At 41.6% G+C, this 21,233-nt stretch overlaps 1 protein-coding gene across 1 annotated transcript in view; it reads left to right on the top strand.

Annotated features, from left to right (window-relative positions):
• Positions 1 to 20,203: 20,203 nt before the first annotated feature.
• The window catches only part of SNX6 (sorting nexin 6), a 28,459-nt gene continuing 27,429 nt past the window's right edge, over positions 20,204 to 21,233 (top strand). The window contains exons 1-2 of the mRNA XM_066188414.1: positions 20,204 to 20,248; positions 20,410 to 20,457. Of these exons, the coding sequence (XP_066044511.1) occupies positions 20,243 to 20,248; positions 20,410 to 20,457 (54 nt within the window). The 5' untranslated portion in view covers positions 20,204 to 20,242. The remainder of the gene's footprint in view (positions 20,249 to 20,409; positions 20,458 to 21,233) is intronic.

Raw genomic sequence — 21,233 nt, 5'->3', positions numbered from 1 at the left:
CTTGTTTGTGATTGTAGGAGTTTGGTTTAGAAAAACTAACCACTGTAATATTGTGCTCCTCGAAACCTTTTCTATTATGCAGAAAGTTAAAAGCATCAGTTAATCTGTGGTGAGCACAGCTGCAGGGCGTACATTGGCTTGAAAAAAGAGATGTGATTTTGAGAACCAGTTTAGAGAGCCTTATTTGTGTCTGCTTCCTCTTAGTGGCAGCACTGCTTTCATCTGTGACCTTCTGTTAAAGCTGATGTGAGAGCTAAGCTTTTCTTCCATTTTGGCTGTTTCAACAGAAAATGGAATGCACTTGTAGCAAACAAGGTGCAGAGAAGGTTTAGAAGCAGCAGATTTTCATAGAGACCTGTACATCTGGTAGGCAGGAAAGGGTTACAGCAGAGGATTTGTTTCCTTTTAATTTCAGTAGGAGCTTGCAGCTGTAATGACTGGGCTTATGTTATCTTTTGCTCTGCCTGAACATACTGATTCCACAGTCTCAACTCTCTCAATGCTTTCATGCAATGAAATGTGAACACACAGCTCTTTATCAGTGAAATGTGGTTTACTCCTACAAAAGTGAAGCCCTGCTACAACAGTGCTCTTGGTCGGCCATGTCATATGGAAAGATGCACCTAAGCTGCATTTGAACAATCCTGTAAAAATGTGTGGGTTTTGATTACACCAAATACAACAATTAAGCTATTACACGGGGACTGAGGGCGTAGTTATTAATTAGGTGACTGCAAGTGACAAATATAATTCGTGGTCATATTTTTGAATCTTGGCTCTGTTATTTAAGCATGACTTAAAGATGAGACACTTCCCGGTCTACAAAATTTATTGCTTGCATAAATTCTTTTAAGCAGCAGTAGCATAATTTTAGTTCTTCACTGAATATATTGATGCAGAGTCTTGTCACCTGAGGGGTTTTAGTCGTCTGCTTGACAAATTCCTTTTGTAGTGCTGCATTATTTCTCTGCATCCACACTTCAAATTCAGTTCCCAGAACTCTTCTTCCAAGTAACCAGAATTCCTAAACAATATTTATTCTGTGTGACTAAAGTAGAAAGGCATCTTGTAGAACACCCATAGGAAACAAATGCATGGTATTAGCCTGCGTGGCCACTGAACATGTTTGGCCCTGCGTGCCATCTCTGACTGTTGGGTTATTCTGATGAAAGGTCAGCTCATTCAGGTTTGCGTGGAATAGCCCAACACAGAAAACTTGTGGCAACAGGAAAGAATGTTTCAGTTTTGCTCAGATAAAGACTTTACAAGCTGGGTGTGATAACAGCTTTTTAATTTTTTCTTTTTACCTGTCCTGACAAAAACACCTGGCTTTGATTCTAGCCAGTTTTATCGATTTAGTTTGACAGGTGCAATTGTTATAAGTATCTTCAGGACAAGCTATTTTTAGATATATAACCTTTTGATAATTCTGGCAGTTGCTTTGATCCCATTATTTTAATTCAGTCACTTCAACTCCATTACAATTTTAACTGCCTAGTGGGCATTGCCAATGTAATCTCACAACGTGGCTTGAGCAACATTTAAAAGTAGTCATCATCAAAATTAGTAATAATATAAATCTATTTATTTATTTATTTATTTATTTTACTGAGCTGGTCTCAGTTTTGCAAGGACAATGACAAGTCTCTTAAAGTTAGGTGGTGTTCCAGGAGTTCCTGACTGAACACCTGCCGTAGATCTTTGTGATAAGATGAAAGAAGTGTTGGAGCATTCGTATCAGAGCAGTTTGCCTTGCTTTCTTGCGTAGCTGGATGCATTTCCTCTCCTGGAAGGTGTTGAGGTCACTGTGGTATCAATATTTAAAGTATTTCACCTTCTATTTCTGAGTAGAATGGACAGACTGCAATTTTAACTTTTTCTGAGGGGAATACAGTCAAGGATCTCAGCGATGAATTTCACTTTTTTCCTGATTACCAGAAGAGAGAAAAGAATGTGTCTCATCTCACTGTGTAGAATAAGGCCAAAATGCAGCACTGCAATTACATGCTTGCATCATAATTGTTTTCAGCTATTGCACCTGTTTTCAGCTATTGTTCCTGCAGGTACAAAATGTGACCTTGTCAAATGAGTTGTGCACAGTCTTGGAAAACTCCAGAAAAAAAACTGTGGTAAGAGAAAATACAAAGTTGAGATACTTGCAGTAATTGCTTTGTCCACACCAGATTCAAGAAGCATGTGGCTGGCTCTGTTTTAACACTAATAGTAATTCGGGATCTTACATTAATTTAACAGCTGTCTTCTATGGAAAATAATGAGGGTAAGATTTTACCTTGTATGTTTGGGACTTTTTAGCAATGGTGTTAATAACCCATTTTTCTGCTGAAATAGCAAAGTGTGGAAATGTGAGAAGAGTTATTTCTCTTTGCATCAACATCTTACATTATGTGCAAATACAGATCCTCTCAGTTTCTTCTGAAAATAGTGTTTGGATCACATTCAGTGGTTAACAGACAAGAATATAGGATTTTTGGAAGTTCCATTTTACAGTATTAATGTGAACATGCACATATTTTTTGTGCTATGAAATAAAAACTTTTAATTACAAAAGGGCATATTTTGAGAGAAAAAATTAATAAATTTTTAAAGCTTATATTTCCCTCTGCTAGCACTTTGCTTTTTATTCCTGAAGATACCCATTAGGATCTGTTTTTTCCTTTTTGTTATTTTTTTTGTTTGGGTGTTCTCACTTCCCCCATACTTCGTCAGGTTTCAGCCTAATATGGGCTGTATTAAATAGTTACCAAAGGAAGAAGGTATTATGTATATAACACACACTGTTTCTGTAGGAAAGAGTAAACTGTTTGCTTGACCCAGTTTTATGGAGCTATTTCTTTCTACAGAGATGGGATCACAGTCAAGGAAGAGGGACAAATGGGTTTGCTGAGAGTATTTAGGAGCACTCAGTGGGAATGAGATTATTGTTGTAGTGCTTAATCCTGAAATAATCATACACCATCTCATCAAGGTTGCATCAGCATCTGAGAGACATAAATATTCTAGCTACTTTGTGATATTAGTCCGAGATCATTTTCTATTATTATAAACTTGGAGCTCTCCAGATAATTATAGAATATTTCTACCTGTGATCAATGTTTTGATGTTTTCACAAACATCTGTTGTGTATTTTAAAAGAAATGGAAAGTGGAAATGTCTTTCTGAAGAAATGCATCATCTTTTATGGGTCTAAAAATTAAAGTGAAGGTTATAGAAGCAGCCACTTCCCTTTAATCTTTTTGGGGGAATTCCTATAATGTTATCAGGCTTGCTTTTCCATCTGTTGGGCGCAGTATGAAAGAATGCACAGAAAGGCTGTTATGGTAACATAGTATCTGTTATCACCGACATTAAATTATTTTAATGGTAGTGAAGTTACAAGTCATGCTGTATGCAAAAGGAATAAAGAACATTCTCAGATTAGAATTTGTCATTTTCATAGACAGTAACATTTAGTTCCCTGTGAAGAGGTGTAAGTGTCCTGCTATGTCTTTGTTTGCCTGAAGATGAAAATGACAAGCCCAAGCCTTTTCCCTACCTTTGATTTGCTCTGTGTCCTATTTCCTCCAAAGCATTTTCCCCTTCCTCCAAAGCATTATCCCTGAGATATTGCTCACCTGCTTCCTCTAATCCTCTCATTTACCTCACTTACCTCAGTTTCACTTCCTTTCATCACTTTTTTGCTCCCTGCAAGTTGTGATTTTCCTCTGGTCCTGTTCCTTCATATTAGAAGTGTTCTTTGATCTTCACCATAAAGAGAGAGCAAACAAGAAAAAAAACCCCACAAACCAAACTACTTCTGATCTATTTTATTTTTAATAAAATTTAATACATTTCTTTTATTAAAAAATATGAATCCTTAGGAAGAAATTATTCAAAGAGTAAACCTGACTACAGTTTACCAAAGTGTCAAGCAATTTGAAATAATCTCTTGAGATGTTTGAACAGTTCCATTCTGTCCACAGGATTTAACTCAGAAATCCAGACTCCACCATTTAGATGGGAAATTGCCATATTGGGTTATTTTATGCTCTCCTCAGTGCCAGAAACATGAACTCTCCTTTTTTTTTTTTTTTTTTTTGCAATCATTAAAGCATCTGATTTCAGCTGTTAACTTCCATGAAAGTGGTTAAGTACTTACAGTGTGAGGAAATGCTATGGATGCATGAATTTATGATATATTGAAAACTGAAGCTGTAGAAATAGTGTGAAATAAACTGTGTATCAACACAGAAGCTCAAAGTTAATTGCATGGCTCACTGGTTCATTGCCAAATGCACTGGTTCCTAGTAAAATCAAGAAAATCTCAGTATTATAAAATGTGTAGGAAACTGCTACATAAATTAGAGACCATATTACAATATTACGTGTTAAAAAAGATTCAATAAATCTTGAAGTAACCTTTTATATAATCAGAAGTTATATTAACACTATATCTTTTAAGAGTTTTCATCTGCTTCCTTTTTTGGAAACTTCTATTAGGCTTATTCATCTCCTTGGACTGTTCCCTGCAGTCAGAAGTACTAGAAATTGAGACAGCATTGCAGTAAAGATTTATTTCCTTTTCCTGATCTTAAAAAGATAAGGAAAAAAATCCAATAAAGAGATATATGAAGTAGAGCCATCTGAGGGTGCTATTTGACAACCTAATGAAGGCACTCCAATGACACGAGTGGGATAAGAGGAGGATTCCTGCAGATGCTGGACTGAATGCCTCCTCTCACTTCTGGTACTTATATCTGCCCGATCAGGCAGTGAATTTGGGAATCTACACTTCTCAGTTGCTTTGGAAAAGTTTTGTGGTTTGTTTTTTTTTTTTTTTTTCCCCGCTTGTTTAGGGGGAGGCACGATGCTTGAAATGTTTCAGATGTTTCTGAGAATTGCCTTGGTCAGCATCTGGTATGCAGGGTGTCCGTGGAGGAGCTAAACTTAGTGTTCATTGAGGGGCTGGAGCGTGGCCAGAGAAAGGCAATGGAGCTGCTCAAGGGCCTGGAGCACAAGTTAGATGAGGAGCTGCTGCGGGAGCTGGGGTTGTTCAGCCTGGAGGAAAGGAGGCGCAGGGGAGAGCTTATCAGTCTCTACAACTCCCTGAAGGAGGAGTTTGTAGCCAGGTGGGGGTCAGTCTCTTCTCCCAAGTGACAGGGCTAGAGGAAATGACTTCAGGTTGAACCAGGGGAGGTTTAGGTTGGATATTATGAAAACTTTCTTCACCAAAAGGGTTGTCAAGCATTTGATCACACTGCCCAGGGAAGTGGTGGGGTCACCATCCCTGGAAGTATTTGAAAGATGTGTAGATTTGGTACTTGGGTATGTGGTTTAATGGTTTAGTGGTGGACTTGACATTGCTGGGTTAACGGCTGGAATCAAAGATTTTAATCCCTTCCAACTCAGCATATTTTATGATTCTGCGATTTTATACATGATTTTATGATTCATGACAGCCTCCATGCTCCTGCATGTTGCTTAGTGTATTTCCAGGTGATGCCAGTCTCCTGTGTTACATATATCTCGTACAGTAAATCCAGCACTTCCAGGAAGAATTGGACATTCTCTGTCCATATCTCACACAGCTGATGTGTATACTCACAATGCATTTAACAAAGATCAGAACCATCAGATGTTTGGGTCTCTGGTAGGTAATGAATGATTCTGACATCATCATGGTGTGTCTTAGCTGGCAAACCTAGGGCAAAAACCTGGAAAGCCCAATGATCACTGGCATCTCAGCTGCTTCTTATGCACATACTTTAAACTGTGTGTTCTTCAGCACTCTGACTCCTGTAGAGCAGTGGTGAAAATCAATCCATCAACTCTCAGCTGCTGATCATGCAGAACAAAGCATGTAAAGGCATTTCTGTGTTTCATTTAAGATGAAATTCGGAGTTACACTTCATCAGACATGTGCATGCCTGACTCCAGCTCTTGCTTCCTCCCTTCACTCCTTTTAGCAGTGTTCTGACCACCCTTCCCCCATGAAGATCCGTGATATGAATTAACTGAATTCCTCAGATTCTGAAGTTCTGACTACAAGCTTTCAGAGACTGGGAATCCTGCCATGCCATAGTGTTCTGAAGGGCGTGGGCAAGCATGCTCCATGTACAGCACAGTCACTGAGCTTTGAATATTTAAGGGCCAGCACTTCTACAGAGTTTGGGTTTTGCTTTGTTCACTTAATTAGTGAGAAAAGCTTTGTTTTTTCAGCTTCATTTTCTTGTTAGCATTCCAGGTAAATTGTATCTAGTGAGAAAGTAAATTAGGAATTTACACTAGTTGGAAAACAAAAATAATAGGCAAAATAGCTCACCTGATGTGTATTTGGAATTCAACCAGTGGATGTTTATGTTAAAAATAAATGAAGTTAGAGGGGATTTTGTCAGGATTGATGTAATCCAAGCATCATTAGGTGTAGCTCCATTAAAATCAGCAGAAGTTGGAAATACTTATTAAAAGTTCATTACTGTCTGGAATCATTAGAGCAATATGGTATGATGTTAATGGCAGCTGGGAAATACACAGGGTGTACAATAGATGAAGCCAAATATTTTACCAGCATTATGCATATTTCAGAGCATGCAACACAGATTTGCAGTTTTAGGCAACAAAGAGTCCAGACTGAAAAGTGATGGGTCTCAACATACACAAGAAATGCAGGCATGATTCTTTTAATAAAAAAGTTATTCTAAATATGTAATATTAATTTAACCTAATAGCACTCACTTTTTTAATGTATCAAAAGGAATGATAAATGCTGTTATCATGTGGCCATTTATATCTGTTATGGCCTTCTCTGGATCACCACCTATGTACTGTCTCTTTGTGTTCTTTGTGTACCTACAGAAACACTCCTCATTTTTGCGAATTTAAGTTCAGAAATCAGTATTAACATCAGGGGCCTTAACATTTGTAAGGCAGAATCTGGACACTCCTGTCCCAGTCTCCCCAGTGGCCCAGTGTAGTAAGGGTACTTAAAATGTGACTAGCACAAACTGACATTCAACAGAAACAACATACAGCCCAGTCCTATTGTCATATTAATTAATAAATGGGTGAGTTCCTTCCATTTTTAATACAAAACTGTAAGAAAAAACATTAGAAAATCTACCTGTTATGGAAGAAACCTGAATTAATCTCTCCTCTGACTAGTTACGGTTCTAATTCACATGTTAGTGCCCTAACTAGGTCTGAGAATTCCAGTCTCTGTTTGCACTGCAGGTTAGGGGTTCCTGTGTGACAGCCTGGTCTGATACCCTTTGATACTGTCAAGGTACAAATTAGTGCTTTAACACACCCTCACACTGAATGCAGCATAACTTTGCATCTTGAAGGACACTGGTTACTGGTCAGGATCTTGTTTGCCTGGTTTCTGCCTCCAGAAATGTACAAATATTCTATGTTTGTTGGTGATCGGGGGCAGACATCTAGAAATCAGACACAGTGATGTCATCGTGGTGATGATATATCACAATATCTAGCTCAGTTTGCACTTGTCCTAGGTTACAAAGTAAGATGTGCCCAAAGTATGTATTCTATCACCGTCATCATGAGCTGTTGAAACCAGGTGGGGCAGTGTTTCCCTTGCCCCCTCCCTCTGGGCTATCTTCTGTTAATGGCCCATCAATGCCTTGCTGCAGGACTCACAGGTAACTCCCTCCAAGAGCTCTCTCTGTTTAATGGGCCACCAAGGACCCACTGCATGACTCATAGAAAGATATCATCCCATTGTGAGATACCTCACCCAGAGGGAGGAGCCAGGAATTCCCACCTGGATATAATCTGGGATTTGGGATGGTACAGGGAGCCCTTACCTGCTGGATTCCCAGAGGACAAGAGCTACCAGACCTTTCTACAGGATCACTGCTTCAGGAAGACCACCTCATCTGGACTGCTGCCACCACCCTAACTAACAGGGTGTCAGGTTGTATTCTGACTCTGTCAGGGGTCTTTTGTGCTATTGCTTTTTAATTACTATTTTTTATTTTTTAAATCTCTTTCCCCCCCTCCTATTAAATTGTATTTCTGGCTTGGAGTCTCTCACTGGTTTTGCAGTACAGTACACACTTCTTTGATTCAGCTCTTAGAAATCATAACAGGAACATCTCCACATCTAACACATGCCTCTGTCATGTTATTTGTCTGTTTTGTACTTCTCTTTAATAAGTTGGGTGTTTTTGAAAAATCAGATTCAGTTGTTAGAACAATTCTTTATTTATTTTAATGACTTAACATCACAGTGAGTTAAATTTAATTTCTTCAGAATCATCTCCCTATCAATGTCTTTGATCAGAGGTAAATGTGTTTCTCTCAGCCTAAGCTCCAATGATGAGATGCCAAGAAATATTTCCATGCACTCACAATCTGGGAAGTGAGATAGGCATCCCTGTAAGTTATTGCTATAAAAATCAGTTCCTGCTGTAAATTCAGCACTGCACATGTTGCCAGGGCTTGCAGAGTGGGCTCACTGAACAGGTCAAAGCTGCTTGATTCACTTCTCACAGGCAAATTGCTTGGTCTTGTGCGCTGCTGAAGGATAGGGCTGCCACAGCCAAAGGTACCCAGGGTCACAAAGGTACCCATATTCCAGCTGTATGGTATTCCACAGCACCTAAAATGTCTGCAAGTCTGGCCACAGAGCCCCATTCCTGCAGATGTGGTAGAGGTCAGGACTCCATGCAGCACATGTGAAAGCTTGCACATTGGTTTTCTACGCAAATCTGCCTGACAGAGAATAGACAACCTGATCCCATCCAATGAAGCTTTCATTCCAATCACTGGTTATTGCCTGCAATCCAACCATATTGCCCCTCTTCCTCTCCCTCCCCCCCCGAATGTATCAAGTGTAACTTAATTTCTTTTTTTTTTTCTAGTACTGTGATGGAGATGATGTTTCAGAATCCTGCATTGATGCCTTGAGGCCTTATTTTAATACTAGCCTAAATATATTCTTGGGCATTTTATTTTGTACCTGTATTGTTCTTTATTTAGAATAGCCTTCCCTTCACCACCCCCCCCCCCCCTTTTATCCTCTGATGTTATATCCCCTTCTTTTACATGTTCACACCAAGATATTTCCAGTAAGATAGCCTTCTTCATCCCCTTCATTGATCTAGCAGCACCTGTTGGTACCTGGTATAGCCTGAATCCATCTTTTCTGGACACATTTGACCAGGCTTTAACACTACAGATTATGAAGATATTAATGCATTGCTTTCTCTGCATCACAGGATCCTCTGCCTTCTTCCATAGAAGACTGATTATATCACATGACTAATATATCTAATTCTTTTTTCTCTTCTGCTCTTACAGAAATTTCTTTTGGCCCCTTGAGATCATCACTTTGCATTATTTGCCAAAAATTCCATCCCATTTCTGTTACTGCAGTCCTTGAGGTCGTGAAGGTCTTCCTGTGTGATACTCCAGTCCTCTACCACAGGTACCCTCCAGTTTTTTGTTTTAGCAGACTTCACTTGCTCATTTACCTCCTATTTTTTATGCTGAGTTCATTAACGAGAAGATTAAATAAGGTTGTTCCCAAAGTGAATCTAGGAAACTCCATTAATAATTCCCCTTTCTCCTGAAAGAAGACTCCTCTCCAGTCAGTTTCTTATATGCTTTACAGTTCATATGTTAGTCGTGATTTTCATCTTAATTAATATTATACAAAATACCTTCAGGAATCCAGGAGATTAGGTCTAGAATCAATCTCTGTAAAGAATGCAAAATCATTTTATCAAATAAATATATCAAACAAGTCTACAATAACTTATCCATGATAAGTGGTGTACTTTTATCCTACTTCTGATCCTTTTTTATCTTTTATTATGTTTCCCTTCCAAATGTGTCATAAAATCCTGATCATTATTCAGCTCAGAGATACATGCTTTGGCAGCTGCCTAGTTCATTTATTCTCTTTCTTGGTTAAACCTAAAAACGAATATTAAGAGATTTATATCTCAATTTTATTGTTAATAAATTAAGCCCCAAATATTTGATACTTCATTCAAAATTAAAATGTTAAAATTAGAACAAATTAAGTTATTTTCTAATATTTTGTTAATAATAATTATTAAACAGTGTCTCAGAAATATACAAAGAGGGGAAATACGAAAACAATGAAACAACTATAAATGTTATTGTGGATGGCATTCATAAATTCTGTCAACATCATATAGCTAAATTTCAATTAAGGACCATGCTGTTATCTCACTGTGGAGCTCTGCATGACTGCCTTGTCACCCAATCTGAATCAGTCAGACTCAGCTGTGACATTGCACATCCTTAAAATATATTTCAGCATTGATGTGTTTTAGATTCAGGACCAGATGTAAACAGCAGGTGACCCGAAGTGGGGAGGGGGTTAGAAGAATTCGTAAAACATTAGGGTGGGACTAAACCTGAAAATGTGTAGATTTAACATAGAGCCTTACTGAATCTGATTGAACCTTACTTGCTCTTGTAATTTGATTTAGTTCATCACAAAGTTTACAGGTCACACACAATTATATCTCAAAAGCAGCCAAACCATTTTATGACCCACGTGGAAATCAGAGAGCTGTGTACCTTAGGGCATTGGTTCAGGGGCGTTGCAGAGGGAAGTGTCACCTCATGAATCACCAGTATGGCACATTTTAGTGTTCTTTCCCATAAGCTTGTCCCACAGGTACTGACTTGGTGTAACAGTTTTGGTTTGTCTGCAGGATTCAATACAATATTGCACCACTACAGAACACTGGTGTGTTTTATGGATCAGAAATTACTGTACACACTGAGATAAAGTAATCATGATTAGGTAAAATTCTTAGCTGTTGGCGGCTCAGAGCTGATTTTGTGACTATATGCCTGGGACGCAGGATTACATGAAATCCAGAGCTAACAAAAATCAGCCCAGACAGGAGGGGGAATCCTTTGCCAGGACATATTACTGTAACTCCTCAGTCTTCATTGCTACAGCTGGGTGATTATTTGAGGCTCAAAATAAGAAATACAGCAAATAAATTTTTTTAGTGAGAAGTGAAAGGCAAGATTTGACAAAAACCTTTATTAGATGCATTTGCAATTGAACTTTACACTGTTTTATAAAGGCCTACCTTTGTCCTAAGCACTGATTCTCTGGGTGGGGAGATTTCAAAGTTTGAATTCCAAAAATAGCATTGCCTTAAATTCTGGGAAATAAACTGCATTGCAGGTTTGGTAAATCTGAAGGTTTTGTTCAGCCACTTAGTCATAGCTGCCCCCTCAAGCAAGGCATAACAAAGGGATATTTTTTTGAGAAGGTGGGACTAGAACAAATATAATGACCTGAAACTGCATGGGTCCTTTGTATCTTATAAAAGAGGCAGAAGTGAAAGATTTCCTATTGTAGAGTATTATAAAATGACTAGAGCCAATAAACTGTACATAATGATTTTGACTTCATGTAATCAGCAAAGCTCCATTGACTTTAATGGAAAAACATTGATTTGCACTAGCAGAAGAGCTGAGTGGAAGGAGTTGCATTACTGATTGTCTTGTTAATGTGGGTGATATTCCTGAAATAATTCTCAAAAATAGAGATTATTAAGGGTTTGTATTTCTTTTGTAGCTCCATTCTGCAGGTCCTTACACTTTCAGTGCCAAAACTGACAAAGCTAACAGTACTGCCGCACAAAGTGCAAGGAACACATTCCAGAGGGGACCCTGAATTTGTCTTTTTCTTCCTTGATCCCTGGCTTTGGCCACATGTAAAATTCTCAGTGAGAGTGGTTCACCTGTTCACCATCAAATACACCCACTCAGATGCAAAAATCTGTAAGTCAAAAGGCATTAATATGGAAAAAAGAACAAAAGAAACTCAAAGCACCACTTCCTTCCCTCAGTACACATTGTCCAGCTGGGACAAAAAGCATCTGTAATACTGCTCAGTTCCTCTTCACTGGAGAGCTGATCCTGGACCTGCTCATGAACATTACGAGTTTCTCTTTGTCTGACCACATGCAGCACAGGTCAGGGGCTTAAATACCAAGCATTTCAGTTCCCCACATTGCAACACAAAGCTTGTTTGTGCTCAAATACACAATTACCGTTTTGATTTCTACATATAACCTCTCATAGTATCATATTATCTTTGCCTTGGCCATGGGACTATTGCAAATCAATAAAGTGCTCATGGAAACCCAAATGTTATTTCATTAACTTTCTTTTAACTGGCCTGGACAACATAATAAAGTTGTGCTGGCTAGAGGCTGATGGACAAGTGCTTTTGTTATCTTTAGCCGTGCATGCTTTGTGCAGACCTCCCTTGTCATACAAGCTATCCCAGCTGAATTTGTGCTTAGATGGGGGCAAAGTTTTTGCCTGATGGCATGCCCTGTCCATCAGTGAAAACCACCGTACTATTCTAAAACACCACAGCAGAAGCCGTTCAGATTTTTCCTGGTGTGCTTACTGGGTGCTTTACTGTAACATACCTGAAGTGTAGGATGAAGCAATGTATTAGCAATGCCACAAGAGGTTTCCTGATCAGTTTGAGCCAATCGAAAACTGCACTGCTGCTAAAAAACATTGCACTACCCTTAATACTCTCCCTATGTTCTCATTATGCTGGCTTAAGTGAAACTGCTCCTGCAAGAAAAACAGGTAAATTGGATCAGATCCCTCATCTCTCTGCCCCTAGGGCTGCACTGAGGGAGCACTGGGACAGCAGAGAGAGTAGGGGCATGACATGGAGAGACATGACTTCCCTTTTAGCAGCAGCATGGCCTTTGATGTGTGTTCTGGTTTCAGATGAGATAGGGTAAATTTTCTTCCTAGTAGCTGGTACAATGCTGTGTTTCAGATTTGGTATGAGAATAATGTTGATTACATGCTGATATTTTAAATGTTGCTAAGTGGTGCTTGCCCCAAGTCAAGGACTCTTTACTGTCTCATGCTCTGCCAGTGAGGAGGTACACAAAAAGATGGGAGGGAGCATGGTCAGGACAACTGACCAAACTGGCCAAAGAGATGTTCCATACCACAGAAGGACCAGTATATAAAGTGGAGGAGTTACGTGGAAGGGCACCGAGTGCTCCTTGGTGATGGGTTGGGCATCGGCCAGCGGGTAGTGAGCAATTATATTGTGCATCACTGTTCTTTTTTTTTTTTTAACTTGAGTTCTATTTATCTCTCTCTTTTTGTTATCTACCTTTTCATTGCACTTATTATTATATTTTATTTTATTTCAAGTGTTAAACTGCTCTTATCTCAACCCTGTGGTTTTACCTTTTTCTGATTCTCTTCCTGATCCTACTGGGGTGGGAGGCAGGGAATGAGTGAGGAGCTGTGTGGTACTTAGTTGCCACCTGGAGTTCAGTGATGACAGTGAGCTTAATCCAAACTGAACCCTTGGTTGTTTTACATTCAGCATCTCCAAATTGAGAGAACTGGCCTGTCTGGAAGCATGGGCTGCAGCTCAAGTGCTGGTGGTCACACTATGGGAATCAGTTATTTAGTGCAGCTATTATGATCAACCTGCACATCTTCCTGCTTGCAGTGATCGCCATCAGTTGAGTCAAGCTGTCTCAGGAGATGTTAACTCAAAAGCAGACAGCTGAAAGTAAAATTGCAGTGAAGCTAAACAATGAGTGCTTTCTGCGGCTGTGCTTTAACCCATACCTCTTATTGCAACTGGCTATCCAACACAATTTAAAATTAACAAGCATCTGCTTCTCCATAGTTAAGTCAGAAAAAGAAACCCAAGAACGTGATGGGTTGGCCAGCCAGTGTCTGTGTGGCCCAATTTTTTTCTTTTCTGACTACCCCTCAAGTCCTAATGCCTCTGGCTCTGCAGATAGAAAGGAACGCATTTGGATGCAGCATAGAATTGTATTTTTACTGAACCTCTGAGCAAGCAGGAGTTTGAGACCATAAATGAAACATAGGATATGTCTTAGGGTGGCTACTCCCATGCAACTATGCTGTAATTTGAATGTCACAACGGATTTACCTGGAGATGGAAGCAGCTTTGCTTTTGAGTCAGATATTGTCACGTTTGAAGAGCTGTTCCTGGCCATTAAATAATGCCGCAGATGACTGTTGGTTTAATGCTGCTTGATGCCATCTATCAAACTAAGTTGGGTTTGGTTTTTTTTTTCCTCTGGTAAACGTGTCAGAAGTAACATGTTTGGTTTTTTTCCTTGACTGATCATTATGAATGAGACTACTTTGGTCAGAAAATCTTTAGAATGCTGGTCAGGTAAGGCTCACCTGATATGAGCAGGAAGATGAAGAACACGAAGTTAGTGTTTGGCTGGCTTGTGAATGTTGCCTTAAGCAGAACATGTTAGTGGTCATCACATCCTCTCACACTGCAAGTGATGCCCTATTACTACTGGCATTCAGAGGAAGTACTGGGAGACGTCCAAGTTTCCAGAGGAGAACTCAGTTCAAGAGTGCAACAGCAAAAAACAGTGACCAAGAAGTCAGTGAGGAACAGAATAGGAGAACAGAAGACTGAATCTAAGACTAAGATTAAGAAAAGACAAAAATGGAATAATCTGATTACACAGAGGACCTAAAGGTTTGGGAGTGAGGGGGAAACGGTAATTATGCAATAAGCTGGAGAGAACAGACAGCTGCCCTCAGTCAAGACCAAAGGAAATCGGGGGATGGAATGGGGTGGTCCAACAAAGAGAAAGGAAGAGACAGATTGGAAGGAGAATAAGATATTAGGAAGGAAAAATGCTAAATATTAAAAAAGAGAGGAAAATAATAAAAAATAAAACAAAAAAGTATTAGGTTAAAAGGAAATAAGATAACAGGGAGCAAAAAACCCCTAGTACTCCTCAACAATACTGATATATACTGAATTAGGCAGAAAGCGTCATTCAGTCTGTTCTGACAAAATAAGCAGCACTGTGCAGTCCTTCCTGATACCCACTATTGTAGCAGTGACAAGACATGACAAGAGCTGCTTTGTCTTCCCTGCCTGGTGCTGCCCTGCTGGGGCAGAGCTGGCCTTTGAGGAATGGCGTGTATGAGGTCAGTCTTAGCAAATCTGCTTTTTATACTTCTTGGTCGCACTTTCATCAACAAGGCCTTATTTATACTGAGAGTTTTTTCTATTTTACTATTCCCAAGCTGTGACAAGCACTACTGTAAATGGTCTTCTGGTATTTTTACCTCAGATTCATCTCAACATCTGACACAAAAAGAGTAATAACACTGCTTTAGAGAAGTCTCCCATAACGCTCTTACCATTGCAGTTACCGACTGACAGAGTTAAGACTGCTGTGAGGTTGATATCCCAAAGCATTCTTATTGCTCTCTACAGCACATGGATTAAACCAGGCAGCCCTAAAATTAAAAACCTGATAACCAACATGAGAAAATCTCAGTTTTCAGCTGTCATGTCACCAAAAAGGTATTTATTTTTCTGTTATAATAACACGTTTTGTTACAATAAAGAATTAAAGAATTTTGTGCTGTACTTAGTACAGGTAAAACCCTTAGTCTGGAGCAAAGGTGAGGCATGAAATTTTGGCTTTCCCTTTAAAAGAAGACATTAAGAATCATGAAGAATGATCAAAAAGGATTCTCTCAGAATGTTCTCTGAAATACTCCATGTTTCAACTGGTTTATAAAGAAAGGACTGGACTTTAGGAAAAGAGCAGAGTTCAATTGCTTTAAATCCCAAGTAGGTAGCTGAAATGCTGATCAGTCTGTGACTTGTTTATAAACATTTCTAAGCATCCCTGTGAACCAAGGAGGAGAGAACTTCTTTATAGACTCCTTCCTAGACAATCCTACAGGAGCTCTGGGAGATGCCGTCTCCTTTTGCATCCATTTGTAATGAAGAATTTGTGCAGATAAGTGATGGCCTACAATCTGTAATAGAAATATGACAGTTAGGTTAATAACAGCATTCAATCCAAAGAAGAAAAAGACTGTCGATATGTTCAGAGCTCAGAATAAGTGAATTTTACCTGTGTGCACTTCCCCTTACAACTTCTTGGTGTTAGTTCATGGCACTGGTGAAAAATGAAGCTTTAGATAGCTCAACTTTCTGCATCAATGTAGCTATATATGGACATTAAGTCATTCATGGTAGATAAGGACAGTGTCTATAATAGCATGTAAAAGAATTTTAAAAAGAAAGAATTTGATTCTTTCCTAGAGAAGAAATGTGATGAATTGCATTACCTGTATACGTACAGTCTGCATCTTGCGCAAGGAGGCCAGGATTTTTAAAACTGCAGAGTGAGCCTTTTCTGGGTCCCTGCAGTCTGAATAGAAACCCACACATCCTTATTATTTGCATATGTCCCCATTATGCTATGGAATTCACAGAAGACTATTCCACACTGAGAAACAGATTTTTTTTTCTTCTTTTCTTATGGAAATTACTGTTCCTCAGAGTGTCTAGAAGTTACAGTGCAGTACTAAGCTATGTTTCTCTTTTTTCTCTATAATACTATACAATTTTCCCTGTCCTTTTAATCCTACATATCACATCCTCTTTGTGTTTCTAAGGAAATATGATTAGTTTGATAGTAATTTTTTGCTGTAAAGTGATCTATCTCCATAGCAGGTAAAAAGCCTCTATTGCTAACTGAGCTTTTTAGACAGGTTTTATAATAAGGTTTTTAAGCCTTTTTCTCATTTGGCCCTAAACTTCTGAGAACATTACACTTAAAGCCCTAGTTTTTCACAGAAATAAAAAGTGTTAAATATTGATTAATCTTTTACAAAATGTAATTATCTACTCTGTCGCCAAAAAAAACCCAAAAAACAAACAAAAAAAAAGAGCACCACCATAAAGCTTTAATGACATGGTTCCTTGATACAGTTTCAGTTAGCATCAGTAGAGAAAATTTAAATGAAGTATGTAAGGAAATTTCATCTCAAAGACAAAACACCAGGAGGAATCAGTCTGTTACTGAGATACAGAAAAGCTGGTCCTTACCAAACCACAGTTGGACTGCAAGATGCTGTATTTGAACTTCACATGAAGTAGCTTGAAGGAAACTTTTGAGTAATTAGGTTTAGAAAGGGAAGTGGAGAAACTTCTCACAAAGAAAAAAAGTGCATGAAGAATACTTCCTCGCAATTAAAAAAAAAAATACATATCAGCTAATGAAATACCAGAACTACAGTTCCTGCCTATATCAAACACTTGCATCGGTTGAATCACTCCATAATGAGTCATCCAGAGCAGATAGCGCTATATGACATGATGCCATGGAGTGGGAAGATCACCCCAGAGATTCTCTGATAAAAGTCAAATATTTCTTAAATTGTACGGCTTCTGATTTTCCAGGGTGAACACGCTCAGACACAAAGGAAATGTTGTGGTTGGATAAACCTCAGCCGAAAAGAATTCCGGAAAATACGGAAATAGCACCATCTACTGATACTATGGGTCTTTGCAGGTGGATGTTTTTTAAAAATCGGGAGACCTACTGGTTACAACAGCGCAGCAGCATTCCCCTAACTGGCACGGGATCTGTTCCTCTTTGTATTTACAGCTCTGTAAACTCAAGATAATGCCCATCCTTGCCTCAAGGGCTTAGCAGCTGAAAATGAGACTAAGAAAACATAGTGGCTGAATGGAAAAAATGAGACAAAAAATGAGTAGCTGAGTAAATCGAAGTGTGTCCTGGAGCTAAAGGAGGATGTTGCTAGTAAAGGGAGTAAGTTCTCAAGATGTCTTTTGAAAACCCCAAGACTTTCCTTTCTTTTGGTTTTGAACTGCATTCTCCTTTGGGCCACGCATACTGTTTATCAGTCAGTGGAACTCAGTGTTGAAAGAATTTGCCCTTTGTTTCTTCCAAGTAATTTTCTGACCGGTGAGGTAGGTTGACAGGAGCTAGGGCCTACTTGAAGAGTTGGTGTAGACAGCCAGGTGTGTGGAGGAGGGTAGGAATGCGGTCATACCAAAGGACTGTCAGATTGTCTCAGTTGCAACTTGTAATTTCATTCTTCCTGGGTTATATACTTAGTTCATTGACTTGACTTGTATTGTTACATAGACATAGAAAAGAGTGTGCAAGCAGCCAAGATGAAAACTTGTTAGGGTGAGCTCAGCCCTCAAAGGAAACTGCTCCTGGAGCTGCAGAGCAGGTTTATTGAGTCTTGACAGAAGAAGAGTGAGAAGAGTTAATGCTCTTCTCCCACCTCCTAGCCAGGGTGTCCCCATGGCATATATGATCTGTCTGGACTGCTGAAGCAGAAAACAGCAGGCAGCATGCATTGGCTCTGCCAGCGGGGAGGAGCATGGGGAAAAAGTAGGGCAAGACATGGACCTGGGATAAGTTAATCAGGGCAGGATGAAAGATTAATCCTTTTGGTATCAACTTTTAGAGCCATAGCACTCCTGCTGATTTGGAATACCACAGAATCAGAGAATCGTAGAAAGGGCCGGGTTGGAAGGGACCTTAAAGATCACCTAGTTTGAATGCATCTGCTGGGGACAGGGACACTTTTCACTAGACCAGGTCCCTTATGAGTCTCTGTGCCATCCAAAACATGACCAGACTGCTCCCAGAGCCACACTGGAAAGCTATATAACCTTATTTTTTTTTGTAGATGCAATTGACATGATCATGCTGCTAGATTCATACTAGTCAACTGATCTACTTAGCTGTCCCCTGTAGGAAAAAAATTGTGCCATTATTCCTTGTGAAGCACTTCCTCAACTTTTTTACCTGGATTCTTTGGTCCTAATAAAACGTATCAGCAGTAAATAATAAATATTAAAAGAAAAAACTCAATCTGTCACCAAATTTATTTTTTTCCACAGAAATAATATTTGCTGAGTGAAACAGTATAGGATACAGAACCCAGACCATGCACAGAACAGGATACTAATGCAGGTGAACCCCCAGAAATCAGTTTCCTGTGTGACTTTGTCTTTACCCCTTCAGAAGGACAAAGCCAGTGTTTAATCAGAGGTCACATACTCTTTCTCCATACTTCAAAAAATATTTTTATTTCTCTCGACCTCAGTAGTAAGTCAGTATTTTGGATGATGTTGCACATGTCTGTATCAAGACAGAAACAGGCTGCATACTTGAAAATTGTTTAAAGAACAGCTTTTAAAATTATTTACAAAATGCATACTCAAATACCTTTCTCCACACCAAGAACAATTTTCAAGAGATAATTTCCTTGTCTGAGTCCTAAAGCACCCTTCTAAGCAGTGCAGAGTTCAGAAAGCATTATCTTCACTTATCTTGAGGCTACACGAACACCATTTCTCAAGGTGCAGTTTCCTGATGGGCTTAATTCCATGTAAATACACGGTACTGCTCTGGCAAGCGGTGCTCCTGTCCCACTAGCGCTTGTTTAACTAACTATGGACTTGGCTAGGGAGCCGGCTAGGATGGAAACTACGAATTCGTTGCAGTCTTAATTTGCAGGTGGGCTGGTGCCCTCCTCTGTGTGAGCGCAGGCCCACGGGGGTGCTGCTGTCCACACCTGCCCGCATCCCTCGGGACCGGACTCTGCCGATCACGAAGCCCCACCCTGAGGCTGTTTCTTGGCCGTCCTAGCTCTGATTCACACAAAAATGCAGTTTCAGGGGTAGACTCCCTCCGTGCTTACATCCGCTTTAGTGCCGCGGATGCTGACCTTCTCCACTGTCATTAGACTAACGGGGCATCTAAAGGCTCCGCTCCTTAGTGCGAAACAGGCAGTTGTCAATCTTAAATCACGTATCTGCCCAAAAATCAAAGCTGTATTACAAGCCTATTAATCTCCCGCGCTGCCACTGCACAGTTTCACACCCAGGCTTGTACAAACGTGCGAAGCCCACCCCCCGCACGAACGCCGGGGAGCAGGGCAGGGCAGCGCGGAGGCCCTGGCCTGCGGACGGAGCTGCGGGGCTCGGCGCTGCCCGCTACGCACGCCACCAGAGGCCCGGCGCGCTGCCCTCGCCGCGTTCCACCGAGCAAAGCCGCTCCCCCGCGCACGGGGCACGCCCAGCGCCCTCAACCCCCGCGCCCCGGTACTCCGCAGCGCCAGCACCGCACGGGAACACCGCGCGGCTGCGACCCGAGCAACCACGCCCAGGCCGGGGCCGGCCCCGCTCCCCGCCCTCTCCCGCAGCCGCCGCCGAAGCGCCGCCCGGCGCCCTCCCCGCCCTCCCCTCCCTCCCCTCAGCGGCCGCTCCCTCGCGAGAGGCGCCGCCGCCGCCGCCCCGCCCCGCCCCGCCCCGCGCGCCGCAGCCCCGCCCGGCCGCGGCTCCGGCGGGCGCAGAGCGCCGCGAGCAGCCATGATGGTGGGTCCGGGGCGGCCGCGGAGCCGGGCCGGGGCGGGGCGGGGCGGGCGGCGCGGCCGGGCACTCGCTAACCTGTGCGCTTTGTCTCCCCTCACCCTCCCCGCCCGCTGGCCGTGCCCCTCCGTGCCCGCTGCCCGCGCCGCCGCCTCGCCCCCGAGCAGGAAGGCTCGGACGACGGCCCAGATTTCCTCTCGGAGGAGGACCGAGGTGTAAGTGCCGCGGGGAGGCGTCGGGACCCCGACGCCTGGGGCTGGGCGTGGGGGAAGCGGGGTCGGCCCCTCTTCGGGGGCCTCCGGGCGCTGCCGGCCCGAGCCCGCCGCGTGGGTGTCGGAGGGAGGCGGGATGCTGGGCGGCGAGCGTCCGGGCTGGCTGACTGTCCGTCCGTCCGTCCGCCCGCCGGGATCTGCTCCTGGCACAGCCTCCCGCTGATATCGGCCTCTCTCTGCGTGTGCTCTTCATTGTTCTGTCACCCAAGTTTTGGAGGGACGGTTCTTTCATGCTGTCGTTGGAATAGCTGGGGAGGGGGCTGTGGCCGGAGATGGATGTCCTCTCCCTGCGGCCCCCTCCCGCTGCACACGCCTGGCGGGGCCGGTCCTGCCCAGCCCTGGGGAGCGCTAGCCGCGATCTAGGGCCTGGGTGATGCAGGCAGTCCTGCCCTCCCTTCTCCGTTCAGGCCCGAGGGGTTCTCCCATAGATAACAGTGGGTCATTTACATTGCTGACATATGCTGTGTAATAAACTATTGAAAAGAAGTTCTGTTGTTGGGACAGGATGCCACAGTTACTTTTCTTACTGAGAAAACCTTTTTCTCTGCCTTCCCGTTTCTGGCCTTAGTTTCTCTTCTGACCTCTGTATCCGTCTTTCTTTTACTTGCCTTCTTCGCTTAAACAACAAATCAGCTAACCTAGTATAATTTAGTCAGGCTGATTACCCCTGTCACTTAGTCTCTTGAGAAAGACCAACTGTGAGCAAGGTAGGAGAGCAG

This window comes from Chamaea fasciata, unplaced genomic scaffold (assembly GCF_029207755.1).
Source record: "Chamaea fasciata isolate MVZ Bird 193981 ecotype frontalis unplaced genomic scaffold, bChaFas1.0.hap1 SCAF_7, whole genome shotgun sequence".
Classification (NCBI taxonomy): Eukaryota; Metazoa; Chordata; class Aves; order Passeriformes; family Sylviidae; genus Chamaea; species Chamaea fasciata.
Note: the sequence above shows the minus strand (reverse complement) of the source record. Positions and strands in the feature narration are given on the sequence as shown.